At 38.0% G+C, this 23,362-nt stretch overlaps 1 protein-coding gene across 1 annotated transcript in view; it reads left to right on the plus strand.

Annotated features, from left to right (window-relative positions):
- The first annotated feature begins 10,795 nt into the window (after nt 1-10,795).
- The window catches only part of LOC134816888 (N-acetylglucosamine-1-phosphodiester alpha-N-acetylglucosaminidase-like), a 54,848-nt gene continuing 42,281 nt past the window's right edge, over nt 10,796-23,362 (plus strand). The window contains exon 1 of the mRNA XM_063825888.1: nt 10,796-11,476. Within this exon, the coding sequence (XP_063681958.1) occupies nt 10,796-11,476 (681 nt within the window). The remainder of the gene's footprint in view (nt 11,477-23,362) is intronic.

Genomic DNA, 23,362 nt, shown 5'->3' on the forward strand with positions numbered 1-23,362 from the left:
GGTCTGTGGAATGGCATTATCACATGCGGCACCAGAGATATCAGAAGGATCTACTCAGCATTATCTTTGAAAAGGAGAACATTGGCTGATAGTCCTGCTTCATTTATCCCGTCGCATGTAGTATTGCACCAGTTGCCATTAAATCTCCCCAGGATAACGATCTCTTTGTAGCGGTTAGTAAAAGAAAAAGGAGCACCAGGACAGTTGGGAAGTGGGTGGGCTTCATGTTTAGTACCAGCAGGCTCCGTTAACATGTGGAAGTCCAGGGGAATAGGAAACTCCAAACTGCGTCCGAGTACTACGCCCCCATCCTCCGCTTTGACTCGGATCTCTTGACATGACTCAGTTAGGGTCAGCAATGTGGCGAGGATAGCAAATCCCAACATACTGTAAAAAAATATTAGAATAAAGTATTAGGGTTCAATTCTTGCAACTACAAAACAAAAATGAATTAAAGCACTCCGATAACCTGCAGTAAGGTACAGAAGGGGTAATGATTCTATATTTGCAAACAGGAAAGAAATCAGTAAGTGATAAACTTATTATCAAAATTTAAACATTATATTTTATAATTTTATCGGCCTTCGTCTCTTTGGGAAAAAAACAAAGTTCTATTTCCTTTTTTAATATGCAGATTGCAGCATTTATAATCTTAGTTTGCATAAAAAATGTACACACATTTTATTTGTGAAATAAAATTATACGGGTAACCTGTTCCATGGGCAAATAATTTGCACACAGTAATCGATACGCGTATTGGTGGTGTCGGGCAGGATCAGGACTGCAGCCACTCGAGTTTTAATCAATCAAATTATTTTTCACTGTGTAATCAAATTTTTTTTCACTATTTTTTTAATAAATAAATCATGATATTCAAGTTTTAATTTTAAAGTTTTTGGTTGGACAACAAAATGCAATTATAATATTGATTACAACCGCAGTATATTATTACAGCGAGTATATTATTTGAGTGAGAAAAATTTAATAATACCTTATCGGACCTTATTTGGACGGACATTAATTGAACCCTGGAGGCCCTAACGTTCATCTTAAAGGATGAGGGGACCTTAGAAAAAGTTTTTTTCTCGTGCAAATCCTTTTATTACATTAATCGTATAAACCACTTTAGTGAAATCCGCAAAGTTGTATTTCATTCGCGCGCCGAGATATCCAGCCAAAACAATTTGAACCTGTGACGTCAATTATGTGAGTTGCTCTGATCCGCGCATATAGAAATACAGGTAAAATGAGCGTGCGGGCCGACTAAATTACTAATTAAGAATACATTAACAATTTACGATACTAACGAGCCTATAACCAATGGAGAGGAGACTTTTTATGACCGTTTGAAAAAAGAATTATCACCCTACGATAACCATGAGCCGAGATACAACTGAAATAAGATTGAAGTCACACAGAAAGGCATGTAAATTATGTATATTTATAGCTCCCAACGTAACACCTAGCAACTCCCTGTATCGTACCACAGTTGATATATCAACATGTCATATCAACACAACACGGTCCTAATAAAAATGGATCGGGTAGGTATGAAATGCATGTCTTCATCCAGTTGGACAAGCACCAAGCACCAAGCTTTTAAGTTCTAAATCACTATGTGACACTACTTATAACGTAAGCAAGATTTGCAACTATTACACCAAGCAATATTATACGTAGCAGACGAACACATCCACATTCGTTACGCTTTACACTCAAGTCACAGCAAACTAAAACGGTAAATTATAAATGAGTGTACAACTAAAGGCCGGTACACGCGCTGTGTCAAACCGCACGTGCGCACTCAGATAGGACTAGAGGCGCCAATGGCCAGCTAGTAAAATGTCTTCTACTACATCATACATTCAATCTAAACATATATTAAGTGGGTCGGTCAACATATCTTCTATTTCATATGTATTGTGCTCTGCCAATTGCAACACTTGATTTGATTGAGCTCTGCCGATTGCAACACTTGATTTTATATTGTTAATCGCACATTTCATATGAAAATACATTCCTTTATTCTTGTATAACGAAATATGCCGATTTTTAATTGTGTCCATATCGGGTTTCAAACAAGTCAAAACAAAATAGCAGTTTGTGGTTTAGTTAGCGGATGCTACTTATCTTAGCTATTTATAAATAGAAATACCTACTACAACTACAAGTAAGCCTTTCTGAGTTACATTTAACTATTAAAGAGAATTATTCGTAACTTAGACTAATTCAGTGCAACCAAAGATACCGCTCTCGCAAACGCCAAAGGTAACACGACGTAATTAAAACAGAACAGAACCAAGAACAAAATGTTGACACGAGCGAAGTGTGCGCGCACACGTTGGTCTTAACACATAAGTGACGTCACAGCCCAAAATTGCTATCAGCCAATAGGAGCGCGGCGTGATATTGCACGAATTATCGATTTCACAGTCCGGCGTATTTTTTGATTCTACACACTTTCACAGGACTTAAACGCGAATATTTGGAAGTGAATTCTAAGGTCCCCTCATCCTTTAATGTCCCGTCCGATCAAATAAAGTCCGTTCATTTAAGGTCCATCCAAGTTAAAGTCCGTTGAATTTTTTCAAAAATTTTTCCACTACGAAATTTGTGTCCAGAATAAGACAACTACAAACTATGAGAACTTTATTGTGCCGTAAGTTAACAACGGAAAGGTTCTCCCTGGTCTTCTGGAGGCCCTTCTTTTCAAGGGTCAATTGGCGGAAAAATTCAACGAAATAATGGTACTCAACAACATAGTTCATGAGCTAGTCCCCGCCAACATGAAAAACTTGTTCCAGCCTCTAGATATGACGGTAAATCGTGTTGTCAAATATGCCATTGTCCGACGTTGTTATACTTATTGCTTATAGTTTATATTACTCAGGGGAGGTAATTAAACAGTGCTAGGAAAGCTCCGCGTGATGTCAAGGTTAACCTAAAGTTGTCTAAGATGAAACCACTTCACGCCGAAAGGGTTGTAAAAGTTAACAATAACACTGAAATGCAGGACCGGGGTAGTTTGATAAAAATTGGTTTCCATAAAGCTAGAAATCACTGATGCTTTAAGCATGGACTATTTCAATTTGTGACTCAGTCGAACATAAATGCAGTCTCTGTACGGGATGGGCCTCAAAATACTGCTTTGGGACTTGGGTTCCAGTTTCAATTTATGGTTGATTTATTTTAACGTGAATTGGTTAAGAAAATGCCCAAGCATGCTAAAATGCACAATAACATGTAACATTGCATGTGCCACGTTTATAGCTGATGACGTCAGACATATTTATTGATACAGGATTGATAAATAAATTTAATTTTACCGATGGAAGATATTTCAAAATTCTTTCACGCCGCTGCTGATTTATTTTTCGGCGAGACGGCGTGAACAAAAATTCGGCGGTGGCGGCGTTCGGCGGCAGCGTGCACCACTGGATCACAGCCATGGTATTGGTATGTCACGGCACCACGTGAAGCCAATGTCATATTCAGACAGCTAGACCTGAGAGTAACTCAGTAAGTCAGAAACTCCAGGATATTCAAGCAGAATATTGCAGCCGCCTAATATGATATTATACCACCACTAAGACAGTTTTTCCCATATACTATAGAAGTTCTTTAAGCGGGCAATTCCAGTCCAAACCCTGGAAACATGACGTAAAGGATTTGTTTTACTTGTTGCATGAAAAGCACTAATAGGATACCCTGTTAAAAGGCTAGTCAGTGGATGCGATCGTCATATACGCTGACCACCTACTATAAGGGCTTAAATTAATGCAGAAGCGGGGACACGGGAAATAAACCAACTAAGCACACCGTTAAACAATACCCCCCCTTTATACCCCTCCCCCATGATCAGCCCACGTCAGCTCAGGAAATTTCTCACATTTTTGTGAGGTATTTCGTTGCTTAATTGGTTCATAATCATAATATCATTTCTAAATCGAATAAATTCGTACATACATACCTCGTGAACCCACAAATTCTGACTTATTTGATTTAGTCCAATCAAGAATGCGCAAGTAGCAACTTTTAATTCTTTGTTAGAGCTTTCGCTGACGTTGAGGTGGAAAAACAAGCCAATATCGAGTTTTGTAGCCACAATCGCCCCGGAATAAAGCAGTAAAGGATCACAAAAAAGTTTGTCAGGAGTGTCTGCACCTAGCAGAAGTCAAAAATTTAATAAACTGATATCAGTTTATTAAATGTTTGACTTCTGCTAGGTGACACTCCTGTGGATGGCCCTCAAAGGCCGAAACTAGTTGAGTCTTCAGCAGATCACCCTGGAATACGTCGTATCATTTGTTTGATGACACTTCTAACTAACTTTTGATTCTTATCTAATGTTCCAGACACTTAGTCAAGATTGCTGGGGCGTTGACCAACTTGGAAGGAATTAGACAGGAGCAAAAGCTGAATAACTTCTGAATAGATGCGACGGTTACCACGCACATTTGAAAGCATGTTTGAAAGCATTTCTTAAATTTGACCAAACCCCATAATCATGGGTAGAGTGGACCGCTGCCAGTGTCTCTCTTTCTCAATTATTGAAGTAATTGAGTCACCACTCAACCCAGGATCAACCCCAAATACATCCTGAAGGTGCCGTACATAAGTGAAGCCCACACTAGACTAATGAGAACGGCGCTCAATTGAAGTGGAATTGACGCAAGACTGGTGGTGACGACGGACAGACCCGTCAAATCCATGATCAACCCTCCACCCAACGAATCATGTGACAAATACGACTGACTCTTCGGCACGGCTGGCATGCCATGCCGAACCACGCACTATGTAGTAGGTATCATGTATATCAATCGATATTTAAATTGATCTGCTGATATGCTATTTCCTGGGATTATTTCTAGGTGATATATTTATATTTTACATCTATTAAAACACAGGGTTATGTGTAATTGTATCTCAAAGTTTTAGAATTTAAAATACCTCACATTTAACTTTTTTAGATATCATTGAGCATAAGCAGTGATACAACGTATCTCGGGATGATCCGTAGAGTCTCGACTAGTTTCGGCTTACCGCCATCAACAGGAGCAAAGTTACCGGGAATTAGGTCCGATGTTTGGCTATTTTTACCCTTTACACTTACACACACTCTCTCTTAGGTTATTAGCAGTAAAGTGTACTTTTTGCTTGCGAACGTGTTTCCTCCTTTTAACTTCCTATCTCAGTTCAGTCTTACTCTGTAGGTACGTTTTGTAGTTGCTTTGGCCCACTCCATGCTTTCACAGTAGTTGCCTTATTTACATTACCTACTTCGTACATTTTCCTACTGACATTTCCTTTGAATTTTGCTTTTATACTTTCGGAATGTTGTTTATTGATAATTGATTTCAAATTTCCCGCTAGATGATTCATCGATCCTGTTGATGGCGGTAAGCCGAAACTAGTCGAGACTCTACGGATCATCCCGAGATACGTTGTATCACTGCTTATGCTCAATGATATCTAAAAAATCTTAAGATCCTAACGTATTTTATCTTGGGAAGATTGCGGTTAATTAACACCCTTGCTGGACAATCTCTACTTTCCTTAACGTCAGCGAAAGCTTTATCATCACATTTTTACTACTCTGTAAGTGTATACAGTTCATGGAAACATTTAAACTTTAAACTTTTCCCTGGTATAATTCGTTGAAGAAGCAAGTCTATATATTTCACTCAGACCTTAAATCATATTTCAACCCAGCAGAAGGTACCGCCTGTGCCGAAATATGTAAGTTAACGACGGAAAGGTTCTCCTTGGTCTGCCAGAGGCACAGAAAACTCTACTATAGTACAATATGATGTTTCAAGGGTCACTTGGCGGAAAAAGTCAACGAAATTATGGCACTCAACAACATAGTTCATGAGCTAGTCCCCCCCCAACATGACAAACTTGTTCCAGCCTCTAGATATTACGGTAAATCGTGTTGCCAAGGAAATTGTCCGACGTTGTTATAGTTCATATTACTCAGGGGAGGTAGTGAAACAGTGCTAGGAAAGCTCCGCGTGATGTTAAGGTTAACCTAAAGTTGTCTAAGATAAAACCACTTCACGCCGAATGGCTTGTAAAAGTTAACACTGAAATGCAGGACCTGGGTAGTTTGATAAAAAAGTTTCCATAAAGCTAGATATCACTGATGCTTTAAGCATGGACTATTTTATGCACGAAAACCCGTTACATTTGATGAAGATGATATGTGATATTAGACACTGATCATGTACACATATTTCAACATTTTTACTGCTTAACGACTGCTTTTCTTACTTACTGTATAAAAAATGGATTTAAAAATCATTTGCTGAAATTAAAAAACGTCAAAAAAAATGAAAAAATTTGGATTTTTGATGGTTTTGAATGCCTTCTAGCGTTCATATTAATGTCCGTTCATAATTATGTCTGTTCATTTAATGTCCGTTCAAATAAGGTCCGATAAGGTATTGTAATAGGACATTTAAACCGGAATATAATCTGAAAAGATAGTGCGAAACGGATTTAAAATGACGAAGTTATCAAGCAATTTGTTTCTTTCGTTAGCAAAATTGATTGGGTACTCAAGGATTACCCAATTACGACACCGTAATTGGGCTCTGTGCACGATTCCCATAATGCGGATCTAGCCTCAACCCAATCACCTGATCAAACGTAATGAACAAACTCGTTATGCTTCATATCTCGGTCTTGTGAGAGGCTAGAACTCTAATTTTTTTTCAGGAAAAACGTAATTTAAATGGCCAAACACCATTCAATAAAATTTGGCTCGATCCGACTATCAAAACTGTCTAATAAATGCGAAAATGATTCTTCATTAAAAGAAAATGAACACGAATATTTTTTGATTTAAAAAATTCCTCGAACCAGTGGTGGTAGTAAGTCATACCAGAAAGAATTATTTCAATTGGGCACTCAGTGATTGATCTATTAAGGCCAACGTATGGGTACTGACTATTGGACCCCCCCCCCCCCCCCCCTGTATAAATTAATAAATTCTCATGGAATGTCAAAACAAAACAAATCTTGTTGAGCCAAATTAGCGGGGCGGGATTATAAAAGCTGTGCCGGGGTTATTTATTCAGCGGGAAAAAACTAACAGCGGGAGCCGGGATTATCAGAATCTATTTAGCGGGAGCCGGGATTATCAGAATCTTATTCTATCCCGGAGGGGTTTATAAATGCCTAACACATTTTACATCACATACGTATTACGTTATTTCCTCATCTTTGCCTTTGTTCATAAGAGGGCCTCAGGCCTTTATGTATCGTCTTTTTGAATGTTTGCAGTTTTCCAGACATTAATTGGGGTGTCTAGTGGTTAACTTTATGTCTAGTGGTAAACTTATGTCTAGTGGTATAAGTTTTTATGTCTAATTTTAAAATTTTTAGAGAAGTTGAAAAGTTTTTGGCTAACAATGTTACATCACAGACGAGTGGGTTAAGACATGCTTGTGAAAGTGGATTCCTGGAAACCAATTTTTACACGGTTCATGCTACCCTGATCATTATGGGCCTAACATGTTTTGTTCGGTTTTCTGAAGTCCGTACCTAGTAGTCAAAGTAGTTCAGCAGTAGGATGGTAGACTAAATTTGTCGTTCTCAAGGTATAAGCATTGAGCAACACTCAATGTTTGAATGTTTCCACATCAAAACGAATGAACCTTGAGGATGCCTCAATTTATATACATTCTTTTATAGCTGTGAAATACTATTGTCTTATTGTATCACATACCTGTATCACATACTTGACACGTCTCCTCCGCTGTACACATGAACCTCGTTAAGCCACATTAATCACAGTGGACCCAATTTTCGTTTGTATTGTTGAAACACACTCGTTGATGTCGAACGAAAGTTTCATCATACTTCCAACTCTGGTAAAACATTATTTTCCAATTGTAACACTATTTTTTAATTCTTCAATTTACATTTTACACGTTAGTTAGGTAATTGTTGATTAACTCTCTTAAGCATGTGGTTCGTCACGATATTGTTAGCATCCAGCGAAGCTTTAGCAACCCTTGAAACAAACTTAAGTGGCGATTGTTTGAAGATAAACGAACAAACGGAGGACTTCATCACCACTAACCCACAAGACAGCTCAGTTAAATTAGCTGAAGAAGTGGACGTTAACCCATTAGGGACGACGAGTTTTAAAGTTTGCCGATTTTGATGCCGTTTAACACACTAGGTCACTTTACAGCAAAAATGAGATATCCAAAAAAGCTAATCTGTATCTCGTTTACTTTAAAAGATACAGCTATGGTCGCATACGACCCACTCGTCCGGGTCGCAAACGACCCATCACGGTTTTTCGGCTTTAACTTCTGAAACAAAGGCGTTAGGATAAAATAAAATAAAAAGCATAAGTTAAAAACATATGGTCAATACTGTGTGACTCTAACTTTTTAAAAATAAAGAATTTGGGTCATTAACGACCCACTCGGCTCACTTGCTTATTACTACATATGTCCATGTAGCTTCTTGAATTCAGCCTAAAGCATGACATCATAAGTTCAAAATCGCCTCTCAGCAAGTGATAATCATCATAAACTGCGAAAAATCGGTTGAATGGGTCATTAGCGACCCACTAGGACCACAAAATTGATTAATTAAATATAATGTTGTCAAACTTTTACAAATATTAGTATAAAAACATGTTATATCTTGGTCATTACTCCTGTACGTTGATTTAACTTTTAAAATCGATCAACTGGGTCAATAACGACCCACTCGGAAGTTGAACCACGACATTAATTATCAGTATCATGTTGTTCTACCATCAAGAAAGACACTCGTTGGTCTTAATTCCACGCAAACCACGGGTGGCTGACTACTAGCCCTTCTGAGATCTGGAGTCTCACGGTAATCTGCAGATCACGTCACCCAATGACTGACGAATAATGGGCAGAATTGGATTGATAGGTAGGTGAGTTTATCAGCTGTTAGTACACGACCGTAATGTCGTGAGACAGCAAACAACATGCCTATCTTTTCCCGATTCCTAGAACGTCCAAGAAGAACTATACAACTGCTGGATTCAGATTTCAGATGGCTGCATCTACTCTCTTCGCAGCTCCCTTTCTTTACTTCTTAGGGGCCGTTCATATATTACGTAATCACTTATTGGACAATTTTTACGCCCCCCCCCCCCCACCACATAGCTATTATGTCAAAATTACACAAGCTGAATCATTTGGAAACTCCCCTCCCTCTCGGCCGATTACGTAATACTTGTTTTCGTTTTGAAAGCTGCCTCGTTGTTGCGGGGTTTGTTACCCAAAACGAGGTAGTTGTCTGAGAGATTGCAGGTTGCAGCACCGCCAGCCAAATGGGGGGGGGGGGGGGGCGGGGCAGCAGTTGTTTAGTTATTCTCGTACTTTCTAGGAATGAAAAAAACATATTGGCATGTTGGATTAGAATATGCAATTTGACCACTCGTCTTTCAGTATTTACCCAAGGTTACATGATATCTCGTATACTTCGTTCAGGGGATTTTTCTTGAGTGACATGATCTGATCACCGAGGGACCCTGGGTCTCAAGCGTGGGTTGTAGCAGGTCGTTTACCAAGATTCGAAATTGACGAAAAAGGTAACAGAATCTAATAAGCAACAACAACAGCATGGCTATTACCTAGCAAGTTAGGAACGAGGGCCGATTCCTTTTCTTTTGCGGCACGGCCACGGTCCTTTCGGTACAGATTTCCACGCACCATAGTATTATAGTCAGGACGCAACTCCAGGCATATGCAGTAGTGTTATTCTCGCAGCTCTTTGATGAGTGATGACGGCCCTTCAGTTGGCCCTGGATCTCAGAAGGGCTAGTAGTCAGCCACCCGTGGTTTGCGTGGAATTAAGACCAACGAGTGTCTTTCTTGATGGTAGAACAACATGATACTGATAATTAATGTCGTGGTTCAACTTCCGAGTGGGTCGTTATTGACCCAGTTGATCGATTTTAAAAGTTAAATCAACGTACAGGAGTAATGACCAAGATATAACATGTTTTTATACTAATATTTGTAAAAGTTTGACAACATTATATTTAATTAATCAATTTTGTGGTCCTAGTGGGTCGCTAATGACCCATTTAACCGATTTTTCGCAGTTTATGATGATTATCACTTGCTGAGAGGCGATTTTGAACTTATGATGTCATGCTTTAGGCTGAATTCAAGAAGCTACATGGACATATGTAGTAATAAGCAAGTGAGCCGAGTGGGTCGTTAATGACCCAAATTATTTATTTTTAAAAAGTTAGAGTTACACAGTATTGACCATATGTTTTTAACTTATGCTACAGTTTTTATTTTATCCTAACGTCTTTGTTTCAGAAGTTAAAGCCGAAAAACCGTGATGGGTCGTTTGCGACCCGGACGAGTGGGTCGTATGCGACCGCAGTTAGTAAACAGCGTCTAGCTCTGTTTGTGAACATCTGATTATCACGGGCTTTTCATATGTCTCAAGGAAATCGTTGCCCGCAACTATTTTGTCCTCAACAAAATAAGCCTACATAAAGTTTTAATGTCCCAATCAAGGCAAGAAGTAAAGTGGAATATTTTCCAATTATGACGACTAATTAGCCTAATTATTTAGTTGTTAGTAATTAATTGGGTCTCGACTGGAAAGTCAATAATGTAGCCAAATAAATTTTGAGCATATGTGCGAAAGATTCGTTGCGTTTAGTATTATGGTTTGTCCTCTATAGCCTCTAGAAAAGGTGGGTCGTAAACGACCCTATCGTCCCTAATGGGTTAAGACATTTGTATTGGATGAACCCTACACGCTAGGTCACATGGCAAATTTGTCTGGTTTAACCAGCTCATTTTCCTTGTTGGAACCTGTTTATAAAGGATCTTGTAAGGAGGATCCTGCACCCAGACGCTCCATTGTTGAGTCAGCGTATCAGCACAACTGTGTACTGGCCGTTAACGCTAATTACTTCGATGAGTCCTCCGGAGTGTGTTTTGGGAATATGATATCCGAAGGAGAGATTGTTAAAAACGATAACCATGACAAGAATCCAACGTTTGGCCTGATGAAGAATGGTTCAGCATTGATGGGCTACATTGCACCTGAACGGCTGAGTGCAATGAACATGAAAATGGCAGTTCAAGGAATGGTATGGCTATTGAAAAATGGAGAAAATATTGTGAACAAATCCTTAAGCGAAGAATGCGGTGAATGGCAGTCTGCTGATATAAAACCACTGTACAGATTCGCCACAGTCACAACAGCTAGGCTCGCCATCGGAACTGATAAACACGGCAATGTACTGATCATCCAAGCGGACGGTAAGACATGGGCTAAAACCAGACAAGGACTTTCTCTGCACGAGTTTGCTGAAGTGTTGATATCGTACGGGATGTACAACGCAATCAACCTGGACGGAGGTGGTAGCACTACCATGTTTTACAACGGAACGGTTATGAATTATCCTGCTGACGTGTGCGGGAAGTTTCGGTGTACGAGAGAGGTTTCTGGCTTTTTCTGTTTACGCAGAACTACAATTGAGATAAGAAATCAGGTGCTAATTGTTAATGTAAACTTTGTGCATATAATTATCATGGTGATTGTAACTATTTTTATTGTTTGTTTGTTTATGTACTTATTATTAAGTTTATTTGGTAAAAAGTCCCTTAAAGTAAAGGTACCTAAAAGTGCGTAAATTTAGGTCGTTTCGTGTGTAAAGTGTGTTGTGTTTTTAAAGTGCGTAAAGTGCGCACGAACCAACTACCTTAAGGCCAATAAATTTGGTTCACACATTACCATTACTGTATTTTGAAAATTTTTTGAACAGGTGTTCGTGAACATTGAACAACTTATGACATGATGGTTAGATTGGTTACCAGATCATATGACATGTTTAATTCCTGTTTTATTCCTGTTTTATTCCTGTTTTATTCCTATTTTATTCCTATTTTATTCCTGTTTATGACTGCATAATAACAGTACACAGACTTGCTTGCGATAATGTCGGTGACCGACAACTATAAACCTCTCATTCCCAATTCCGGGCTCCCACAGTTATCACATCACATGGCCCTACCAGTGACGTATCATTTGTGATGTGATCCACATTATAGCCATCCTAACAACCGTACAACCAAGAACCTGGGTAGGGTTCACATGACAGTTTACTTTTAGTAAGTAGCTGCTTATCATGATTTATGAAGTATATTAAGAAGTGTTGAGCTCTCGGTATGTGTTCGCATAACGGACGTGAGCCGGGTCCGAAAGGGGCTAGTTCTCGTATCCAAGGATGTGAGCCTTGGACACTGAATTAAGCAGGGTTCCCTTGACACTAGATCAAGCAGGGTTCACATCATCATATTTGTTATCAACATTTCTCCTTGCCTGCTTACTTGTTTCAAGATATATCTGTAGTCTCGTAGTGTAAGTGTAGTTAAATTGTGCTACATTTATCTGTGATAAATTTATATTAAATAAAAATTTGTAAATGTTCAAGTAAAAGAAGGCTGTTCTAAAAAATAATTCCACTGTAGTTTGCTTGCATCAAGATACCTTACTAGCTTGCAGTTGCATCAAGATATAACTTATAGTTTGGTAGGTAAACTTTTGAGGGCATCAAAAACTGCGCCAGAATTCAGAGATTTCATGTCAAGCATCAAATCAATCCGATCTTCCCTGACTGACTTATTGGTTAAAATAAGCCTGAAAAGGACAATTTAAGCTTTTTGACTTTAAAAATGTATAACACACCAGCCTTTTTATATACGATATCAAGATTTTACAAACACCTTAACGTAGATGTAAATAGATGGCGAGCAAAATTTCAACCCGATACGGCGAGAAATGATTAACTTATAGCCTCTACATGAAACAAATTGTGCTTTTCCGAAAATTCCACTCTAACCAGGAAATGCTCGATTACAAAAATAGATATTCTCAAAATAATTTTTTTGGTGTGGAAACGGTGCGCTAGAAGGTCACTGAACTGCCTATGAGGTCATTTAGGTTGGACAGGTTTGGTGTATGCCCCCTAAAGGTGATGTGAACCCTGCTTGATTCAGTGTCAAGGGTTCACATCATCGCAAGCAAGTCTGTGTACTGTTATTATGTAGTCATACCATCATGTCATGGATTACAGGATTTACAGGATTACAGGATTTACAGGATTTTACAGGATTAAAATTAAATTATAGATCCATTATCATGGACCGTCATAATTGTACAGAGATTAATGAAAACAATCATCTTTGCTTGAAGTCAAGGCCAGGGTTATCCTTAAATCTTAATTATGACTAATTCGCGAGGTTCTCACCAAATTGATAGTAAAATTGTTTAAGTTTCGTGCATTTGAATTACGCTGACGCATATCTTCGGTGAAGCTATTTCGCTCTTCGGAGCAACGAAGGAAATAAGTGCACACACAGTTGACAGCATAGGAGCGCCTTTCTTGAAATTGAATATACTGTGGGGTGTTTGGTTGAATATCAAGTGAGCGGTGGCAGTGAATATGGAGGCTCTGGTGATTTTGAGGAATTACAGTTGAGTAAGGAGACAAAATTTCCATGAGATGATCTTTGAGATTTGTTTCATTGATATTGCTGGAGTCGGTGATTTCATTGCTTATTTCAATGATTGGCAATTTGAGAAAGATTTTTGACTAATTTCGACCTCTGTTTTGAATACAAGTCACATATGTAAAGAACATGCGACTCGTCTTCGATGTTCTCAACGCCCATACTTGATTGGCACCAACCACATAGTCTTTGCTCACGGGGTGTGTTGGAGTATCTGCCTCTTTCAATATGGAGATCATGGGCGCTGATTCTAAGTTTTGTGGTGCTGTAACGACGAGAAAAGCCTTTGCATAAGTATAAGTAGGGCTCTCGGTTGAAGGTGTGTTTGATTGAGTGATAGAATGAGAGTTTAGAAGAAGTAGATTTTTGGTATTGCCAACATTTTTTGAATTGATTGGTTAGAGCTTCGATGATTTTAGGAATTCTATACTTTTTGCTGCATAGTGGTTTGATGGATTGACTAAAATTTGACTGATTTATGAGGGAGTCTTTTAATAATTTGTGATCACTAACAGGGTTGGGCGCGGCTTTGTTAGCTGCATTTGTATTGAGAATTCGGTGCGCAGTTACGTGATCTAGTTTGTAAATTTCCTCTAGTTCAAGGAGTGGTTTTATGTATCGATACCAAGGTAAGTTTAGTGATTTTTGTTCTTTTACGGCTGCAGTGACAAACGAATTCGACTTTGATTTTGTATTTAGCCTTTTGAAATAATTTAACGTTAAGCGAATTGATTGATAAATCAGAGGAATTCTTCCTGTTTCTCCCCAAACACCTACATTTGATGCTTTACGATGGACTCCCAATGCCCATTTTAGGAATGAAATATGCACTCTTTCTTGCAGAGAGGCGCTGATTTTTTTAAGTAAGTTAGTAGCGGTTGCTTCTGTCGAGTTAATCGTTTTGCAAAGAGATTTATTGATCGTACTAGTGGGTGTCCATATCGGAGCACCATATAATAAAATGGGCTTGATGAGAGAGTCGAACAGTGTAAGGAGTGCTTTAAAAGATAACTTTGAACGCATGACAACCCTTTTCAGGCCAAAAAATGCACGCATTGCTTTGGTTTTAAGATTTTGTTGAGCGATCTGTACTTGACCCGATTGATGAAGTTCAAATCCAAGGTAACAATAACTGTCAACAATTTCAAGATTAGATCCGTTGAGTGTAAATTTGATGTTTTGTATGTCCTGTTTTAACGTTTTCTTACCAAAGATGACTGCTTGAGTTTTGAGTTCATTGATTTCAATGCCCCACTCCTTACAAAAATTACCGAGAATATTAAGTTGCTTTTGAGTGGTTTCCTGGTCGAGTGATGGGAGTATAAGGTCATCCGCCCACAGTAGGTGGCTAACAGTCATATTTGAAAGTACAGGGCAATTTGGAAAATCTAGGAGGCAGGACATATCACTGAGAAAAACTTTAAAAAGATCAGGTGAGAGTGGGTGACCTTGTTCTGTACCTTTACGTATCTGAAAGCGTTTACTGAGATGACCAGATAATTTTATGTAAGCGTACGAGTTTGAGTACATATTTTTGAGGACATTGTAGAAGTTTCCAGTTATGCCATTTTTTGCGAGTTTGAGGAAAAGGGCTTGACGGCAGACTGAGTCGAATGCTTTTTTAAAATCAACAAATACTGCATATACAGGTTTCCCCAAGAGTTTATATTTTGAAGCTATAGTTTTCATGGTTAGTATGTGATCGTATGTTTGAGCTTTCTTTGTGAAGCCTAGTTGGTTAGGTGGATCAGGACAGTTTTCAGAGCGGAAGTGAATGAGTCGTTCTAAGAGAATAGTCGAGAAGAGTTTTCCTATGACACTGCTGACAGCAACTGCACGGTAGTTGTCAGGATCCGATTTATTACCCTTTTTATGAAGTGGAGATATAATGCTGACGTTCCAGGGGTAAATTCCTTGTGAGAAGCAGGCGTTGAAGAGGTTCAACAAAATCAATTTATGATTGGTGTCCAGACATTTTATAATTTCGTTGTTAATCATGTCGAGTGAGGAAGCTTTACCATTTTTGAGGAATTTTATACTAGAGTCAAGTTCTGTTGTGGTGATTAAGGTGTTGAGTGACTCAGGATGAGTTGCACCTTGATTTATCAAGTCAGCTTGATCAATCATGGAAACTTTTTTATTTTCATTTATTGTTTTGTGGTTATCAGAATATAGGTTACCAAAAAAAGTCTCGAATCTATTCATATCATGACTATCGAAATTAAGAGTTTCCTTTTTCTGATTTTTTAGTTTTTTGAAAGATTGCCAGTTGAGAATTTTCCCCCCCTCTATGTCCTCGTTCATACGTGCGAAGAATTCGTTTTTGGCAGAATTCTTCAAACGCTTATAGCTACCCTTGACAAGATAATAGTTTTCACGTATAAGATTGTTTGACGGGAATTTTGAGGTTGCATCTGTAGCTTTACGAAATTCTCTTTTACCTAATCTCGTTTTCCAGTTAAACCAAGGTTTGTTTGAGGTGTGAGATTTTTTGGGTGGTTTGGTTTGTTTGAAACACTTCGAGGCCATGTCGCGAAGATGTTCTGAAAGTCGTTTGTTAATGTTTTTAAGTTCACTTTCATTATTACGGTCATTGTCTGCTAAATTATTTTGATCGGCGAGTAAGTCGATGTTCGATTGAAGTTCTTGGATTAAAGTCAATGATAGATTTTCAGACTGAGCTTCGAAAAAGTCGTCTTTGTTCTCTTCGTTGATAATGTATCTGGTTGGCGCTGTCTGATAAGTGTCCTGTAATGGGGCACGTTGGTTGATCGAGAATCTATTGCATTTTAATTCAGTACTGAGGGGTTTATGATCAGAATGTTCAGTGAATGACAAGATTTTGAGGTAATTGATTCTGATCTTTGTGGAGTTGGTCACTGCAATGTAATCAATAACGCTGCACCCATTTTTTTGGATACTTGTGAAGTTTCCTACAAGATCTCCTAGGGTACGGCCATTCAGAATAGTGAGTTGGTTATGTTTGACTAGGTTAAGAAAGTGTGTACCGTAAGTATTTGTGATAGAGTCTAGTGAGTTTCGGGGGAGAAAGTTATCAGGCTCATAATCGTCTGGTAAGGGAACAAAGTCGGTCGAGTCTTCTCTTATCATACCCGTTTTTTGTCCTATACGAGAGTTAAAATCCCCACACAGTATGACTTCGCCCTCCACCCGAAGTTCGTTCACAACGTCTTCAATGTTTTTTAAGGCATCTTTGCCATTGTCAGTCGGATTTGAGGCTGATGAATTAAATGGTCTTATGTAAACATTAACTATGAATGTGTCTTCTGATAGGTTAAAGAAATCCTTGTCTAGTCGACAAACTAGGTAGTCCGAGCACTCTGTATTCTTGATAAACTCAATCCCTTCAATAAGCTCATTTTTAATGAGTATACCGACACCTCCTGATTTACCGTATTTCCTTATGTTGCAGATTGATCGATATCCTACCAAGTGAACCTCTCTCCTAATTTCCTGAAGACAGGCTATGTCATGATCTTTTATAACGTTTTGAAATGATTCTATTTCAAATTTGCTCCCATCGACTGATGAAGGCGATTGGATATTCCAAGAAAGTATTTTTATGCTATTTTTATTAATTGAGACCTGTGTATTTTTTTGTGTGTTTCTAGTCATGGTGTAATGTGTATAAATGAGAATATATTATGTGAGTGTAATCACGTTCGACTAAGAGGAGAAGGTTCCAATCCTCCTGTAGAGCGGATTTTCTTTGGCTTGTTGAGAAGCAGTCTTGTCATTTCATGGATGCTGTGACGGAAGTTTCCTAGAATGACCTCTTTGCCTCTTGTTGAAAGGTGGACTCCATCGTCCGTGTGATACTCTCCTATCAGATGATCATCATGCATGAAGTTGGCGTTGGGGTTATAATACAAAGACCGCTCTTTGAAGGGTTTGCGTTCGTTTTTATTAGTTACGGTCACAAATTCCCATCACAAATCATGTGATCATAAGTTGTTCACGAACAGATGATCGCGAACAGGGATCGGGCTATCTGGATTCTGCCCATTTTCCATTCCATTCATTTGATTTTCCATTATTTAGCTATTTCTTTTTTCTTTTTTTTTTCTGATTTCGCACATAAAGTCATACTTCAAAATTTAACGTATTTACTTCAATAAGTTAAACTAGATGCAGATACTGCCTGATGGAAAAAGGAAGTAAAAGAATTTGAAAGCATAAAAGCAGTGGATTACACGTGTAATTGTCAAAGTAGTTCAGCAGTAGGATTGGTGATGTAATGTCATTATATTAATTATAAACAATGTAAGCTCAAAAATATTCATGTTATATATGCTTGTTTATTTGTTTAGGGACCGGTTTTTGATATACCGGCCAATGTTTACAAATACAATATCATATGATACATAACAATATAATTTTATCTATTGTAAGTGAAAATGAGAATTAAAAATTATGGTGTAACCTTTATTATTTATAAACTTTAAAAACCAAAAACTTGCGTATTATGGTTTATTAAAAACACAGTAAGAAATAATTTGATTCGATACGACAGATGATCACACGCACTGTTCCTAAGCTACTTGCGTTGGTGATCAACGATTAATGAGCAGAGCAGGGTCGATAGTGCTCTGTTTGAACCGTAGTTAAATAAAAGTAAATGAGCACCTGTTAGCGCTGTCATGGTAGTGAAAGGGAAGTGAAAATGTGTCATATGGTTGATAATGATAGTGACTAGCATGTGCTAATCGTCTAGTTTTACTTATAGTTATTCCTCAGGTAATTCTCGGTAATTGATTTGTTGTGTGCGTAAACCGGGTAATCCGGAAGCTTACCATCCATGTAATAGTAATTCACGTAGCCCGACATAACTGCTCGTATTCCCTGCTTTTGTTCAGTGAACAGTGAGTCGATATGGGATTTTGCTGCAAATCCCCAACTATTGAACAGATATTTAAGTGCAGAGATTGATAATATTTTATCTGATTTTGATCAAATTTAGATCAAGTTGTGTTTCCCAGATCCTAATTTTCCAGAAGATTAATAGAACTACTCTGAGTCTGAAGTTAAAGCTACTTATAGGGGGGATTTCATAACATTAACAAAAGCCATGTATAGTGGTGAAATGTTAATGAATGACTTCCAAAAACAAATGATGAAATGGTTGAAAAGTGGTGAAGAATGAAGAATGGTGAATAATTTCTATTGTGAATGGAGTCTTCAAAATTGTAAACCATTTTTCATCGGAGATGGTGAAAAATTCCACAATTCATGATTCACCATTACAATTATTCCCCATTATTCACCAATTTATAATTTGCTTCCTAAACTCATAGTAAAATGGTATTTTTATCAAGACACTTATTTTACTTCGGTGTATTCCAACAGCCACATTGTTACACAAGACCAACCAGTCAATTACAGGAAGCCGAAGGATTTATTTGGCCAGTGACGGTTAGTGTGTACCATACTATAAAATGGTGTCAGTCAGTTTTCATGAACAAAAAGGTTGTAGGTTGTCATATAATATGAAAAATGAAAATTTGTGAAGAGGCGTCATGAGGCTGCCACACCCTACTAGAATGAACTTGAGGTCTGAAAGTTTCTTCACGGACGTCGGACACTGATGTAATTGCATGTACTTGTAGTATATAGTTTTACAAGTTATACACATTTTACAAGTTTTACAAGTTTTACAAGTTTTACAAGTTTTACAAGTTTTACAAGTTTTATTAATTTTACTATAACATTATTACTACATGCATAAAATACCCTAACTTTAAATATTACTCTTAGTTTTTAATGATAGTTATAATTGTTTATGTCATAATGCACCCGGGTTATAATTATATAAATCGTTAAATTCTTCGGCTTAGTGAAAGTGAAAGTGAAAGTCTTCTCAAACTATAAAAGAATAGCGACTGCAAGGAAAGAGACGAGCTGGATGAGAAGGAAAGAGATCGTAGGTTTAGTTTCCGAGGACACATAGTTCTCCCTTTCTCCGTCGTCCTGGAATTTCTCCATTCCTTGTGTGTTGCAGTTATCAGTACTGCAGACATCCAATTTGCAAGATTTAAAATCTATGTCAACATCTGAATTTCCTGCCATCACATTTTCTATCGAATTACAATAAGTTTGCTCCGTTGCCTCTAAGGTCGCACTACCAAGTGGTGGTAGACATGATCTTGAGACCATTTCAGATGTCACTGTGACACCAAACATACTGGCACCGTAGTTAACGCTGATAGCTCCGCAAACATGATTATCATACTCACAAGCGATCATGTCTGATGAGTCACACTTTGGAGGAGAGTCCATCTCCTGTTCGCCCATGTCATTATGTTTCATCGCTTCTTCCATCTCAGCGGAGTCGTACTCAACGGCCGCATCTTGGCACTGATAACAACTGAGAGCCTTGGTACAAACCACAATACAACTTGCAGCTATTATTGCTAGTATTACTTTCATCTTCTAAACTTCTCGCTACCTTAAATATATTTTTAATTAATAACTTTCACCAAATGTGAAGTATAATCGATCAATGATATTTTATTATATAATTATAAACAATACTCGTACATAGAGCTAGAATTAAGCTTTTTAATTTGATTTATCATCAATAAAATACCTAAATGGTATTGGTAAGTTCAAGTTGGTTGTCAAAAATATGCCGCTTCTTTCAGCTGTGCAGTAGGAGCGGAATTATTAATGCTAATTTAACCTCGACAAAAATTAAATTTTTAGGAAAGAATAAAATGTGAAAAACACACAGTTATGAGTGATCAGAACGTGTGAGAGAAAGCGGAGATAAGAGACTGAAAGGGAGCACTAGATGAGGCATTTTTGTGTAGTGCAACATCGACAATCTAATTCACAATCTAATTTCTACCTTGAAAATAAAAAGTGAAGCATTTGAAGGCAGGGAGAAATTGAACTACAAATCTGAAAACATTTCTTGGGTAGGAAGCACTCTCACGCGTCACGCACAGGTTTCCCGGACTAATGGACGTTGCGCACGCAGTCGCACTTCTACTACACAGCGGGCCTGTCACACACGAGCCTGCTCGATCACTCTACACTTGAAGTCGAACTTTCTTAAAGGGACTTCGACACTCCAACAGTTGGAACCAATTCGAATCGTTGTATTTTTGAAGGTAACACGACATCTGTCCGACAGCGACATCTGTCCAGTGGCGTAACGTTGCCGGTTGGCGCCCCCCTGCCGAAAAAAGCGCCCCCCTGTTGGCGCTCCCTCCCCTTTTGGTGCCCCTCCCTAAAATTGAACAAATTAGGTAATTTTAAAGAATACGCCGGTAAAATCTCTAAAAAAGTGTGTATCTAGAGCAAAACGCGCAGTTTTGCTAGTACTTTAGTTAAGTTTTCGAAATTGTCCCACATTTAAACGACGATTTGGCGCCCCCCCTAAGACGGCGCCCCCTGCACAGCGGGGTCAGCAGGGCCTTTCGTTACGCCACTGCATCTGTCCGACAGCGACATCTGTCCGACAGCGACATCTGTCCGACAGCAATATTTTCTTGTGTTTGAAGTGATATCTCAAATTTGGTACATAGAAATTCACCCAAACTCGCAAAAATTATTTGTCTTAAAGCTATCTTACTATCTAGAAAGTTTCAAGAAAATCGTATCGTTGTGTCTCCAGATATATGCCTTGGAACCACTGCAAACCACCGAATTGGAGATATTCTTTGTGTTTAAGGTGATAATGATATCTCAAATTTGGCGCATAGAAACTCGCTCAAACTTACACAGATTATTCCTCCTATAACCACCCTACTTTATGGAAAGTTCGGTAGGATCCGACATAAACTATTGTCCGAATAACCTATTTCCTGAGTCGCACGCCATATGTGATATCACAATGCTGGCAAGCATTACCGTCGCCCTTATATTCACAACACTATTTACCCCCTATACGATTATATCCCCTTTATTGTTTTCCAGGCATTAAGACTCATCGAAAGTAGTTCAGCAGGTACATTTAAGTTCAAAACATTCTAATTCAATGTTGAAGATGACAGGAATAAGAAATAGTTATATGGAGGTTTTTAAGAAATTTGCGCAAAATACGCGCCAGCATGTTATACGAAATTCGGTAAAAAACCCAAAATCGCCATATTCAGGTGCCTTAAAAACCATGTTAAAATTGAGTTAGAGATCTGAAATTTTTTAGGGCGTCTAGACGTTGACCAAATCGACTGCAAAAAAGGTTTCAGGTTTCAGGAGCATCGGGAAGTGGGTTTTCTAGAACCCCTGTTTTACGATAGATTGTCGTGATACATACATACATACATATATACATATTTTACCAAAACCCATAATCATGGGTAGAGTGGACCGCTGCCAGTGTCTCTCTTTCCCAAACAAAAGGAAATGATATTAATTTGATTGACCGTTCTCAAATGCAAAAAGATACCGAGAATGAAATCGGTCGCTCGCTTTTCCCATTCATTCACGGCTTACGAATTGTATAAATTAGTTTCGATTGATTACATCAATCAGATGCTGTAAAAATCTCTTTGGGTTGCGTTCGGGTCGATACCTAGTATTTCGGGGTAAGGGACAAGGGTGGTAGTTATAACTGATTGAATAAGCTGAAGTTTATTGAATCTTTATTGCCGAGTACAGCTGCCTTTGGGCAGTTCTTCTTAATCTATTACAATTGTAAATGAATGGGAAAAGCGAGCGACCGATTTCATTCTCGGTATCTTTTTGCATTTGAGAACGGTCAATCAAATTAATATCATTTCCTTTTGTTTGGGAAAGAGAGACACTGGCAGCGGTCCACTCTACCCATGATTATGGGTTTTGGTAAAATATCATCTATTTTTGATTATAATGTCAGGGTACTTTATAAAGTCGAAATATAAACTGATATCTTCATTAATAAGGAGGAAGTTTCAACGATTTCGAAATTTTTCCTTTAAAAACATTTCCTTGTGTTTAGGGAAGCATATCGGTCGATCACTGACTGAATATGCCACTTAATACTCATTCAAGTTGGCATTAAATTCATATATAATGACATTAAACTGTCGTGGCAAAGCAGAATTTGTTGGAAATCACGAATGAGCAAAATTATCACCTTTCGCACGTGCAAACTTTGAGCGGACGTTGCGTACGCATCCAATATTAAATCGCCGTAAATTTTTGCATGTAATTGTTTTATATATAGTTTGATAAGCATGCAAAGTTTCAAAGTGTTTCAAGAAGAACTGTAATCACAACGGCACTCTAAAGTTGACAGAAAATGACGAAAACAGCAATTTTCAGTGATTTTAGCAATTTTCTATCAATTTGGGCGTGTCCCCACGTGTGCAACTTTTCGATTTTCAACTTTAAAACTAGCCTAATGCACAATTTATACCTATAGGAAGCAGAACTGAGCTCCACAACCCAAGGCATGGCCCAACACCAGAGAATACTAAATCGCAAAATTGACGTTTTTATAAAATAATTCTTCAAAAAAGCACAAACTTCAATGACGAATATCTTTATGAAGGAGCAAGCTAAAAAACTTTCCGGTAGATTTTCAGAATGCTTGAACAATTATCTAAGATGAAAATTTCCTCAGATTTTGAATAAAATTACTCCTTAATGGTTTAAAATTAATTTTAAAAGTTATTACTTTGTCAAAAATCAAGTTTTAAAAATGGTTAACTTGATGACGTCATCAAGGGGTGTTTATGACGTCAAATAATTTTTTTATACAATGTAAACTAAAGTGTAAACAATTATTTGCAAGACCTGTGGTCGGAAATGGCTGTATCTTTTATACTTTTGAATCTATGGACACTTAAATACAGGTTACAATTGAC

The sequence above is a fragment of the Bolinopsis microptera genome, chromosome 6 (genome assembly GCF_026151205.1).
Source record: "Bolinopsis microptera isolate Bmic1 chromosome 6, MBARI_Bmic_1.0, whole genome shotgun sequence".
In the NCBI taxonomy this organism is placed as follows: domain Eukaryota; kingdom Metazoa; phylum Ctenophora; class Tentaculata; order Lobata; family Bolinopsidae; genus Bolinopsis; species Bolinopsis microptera.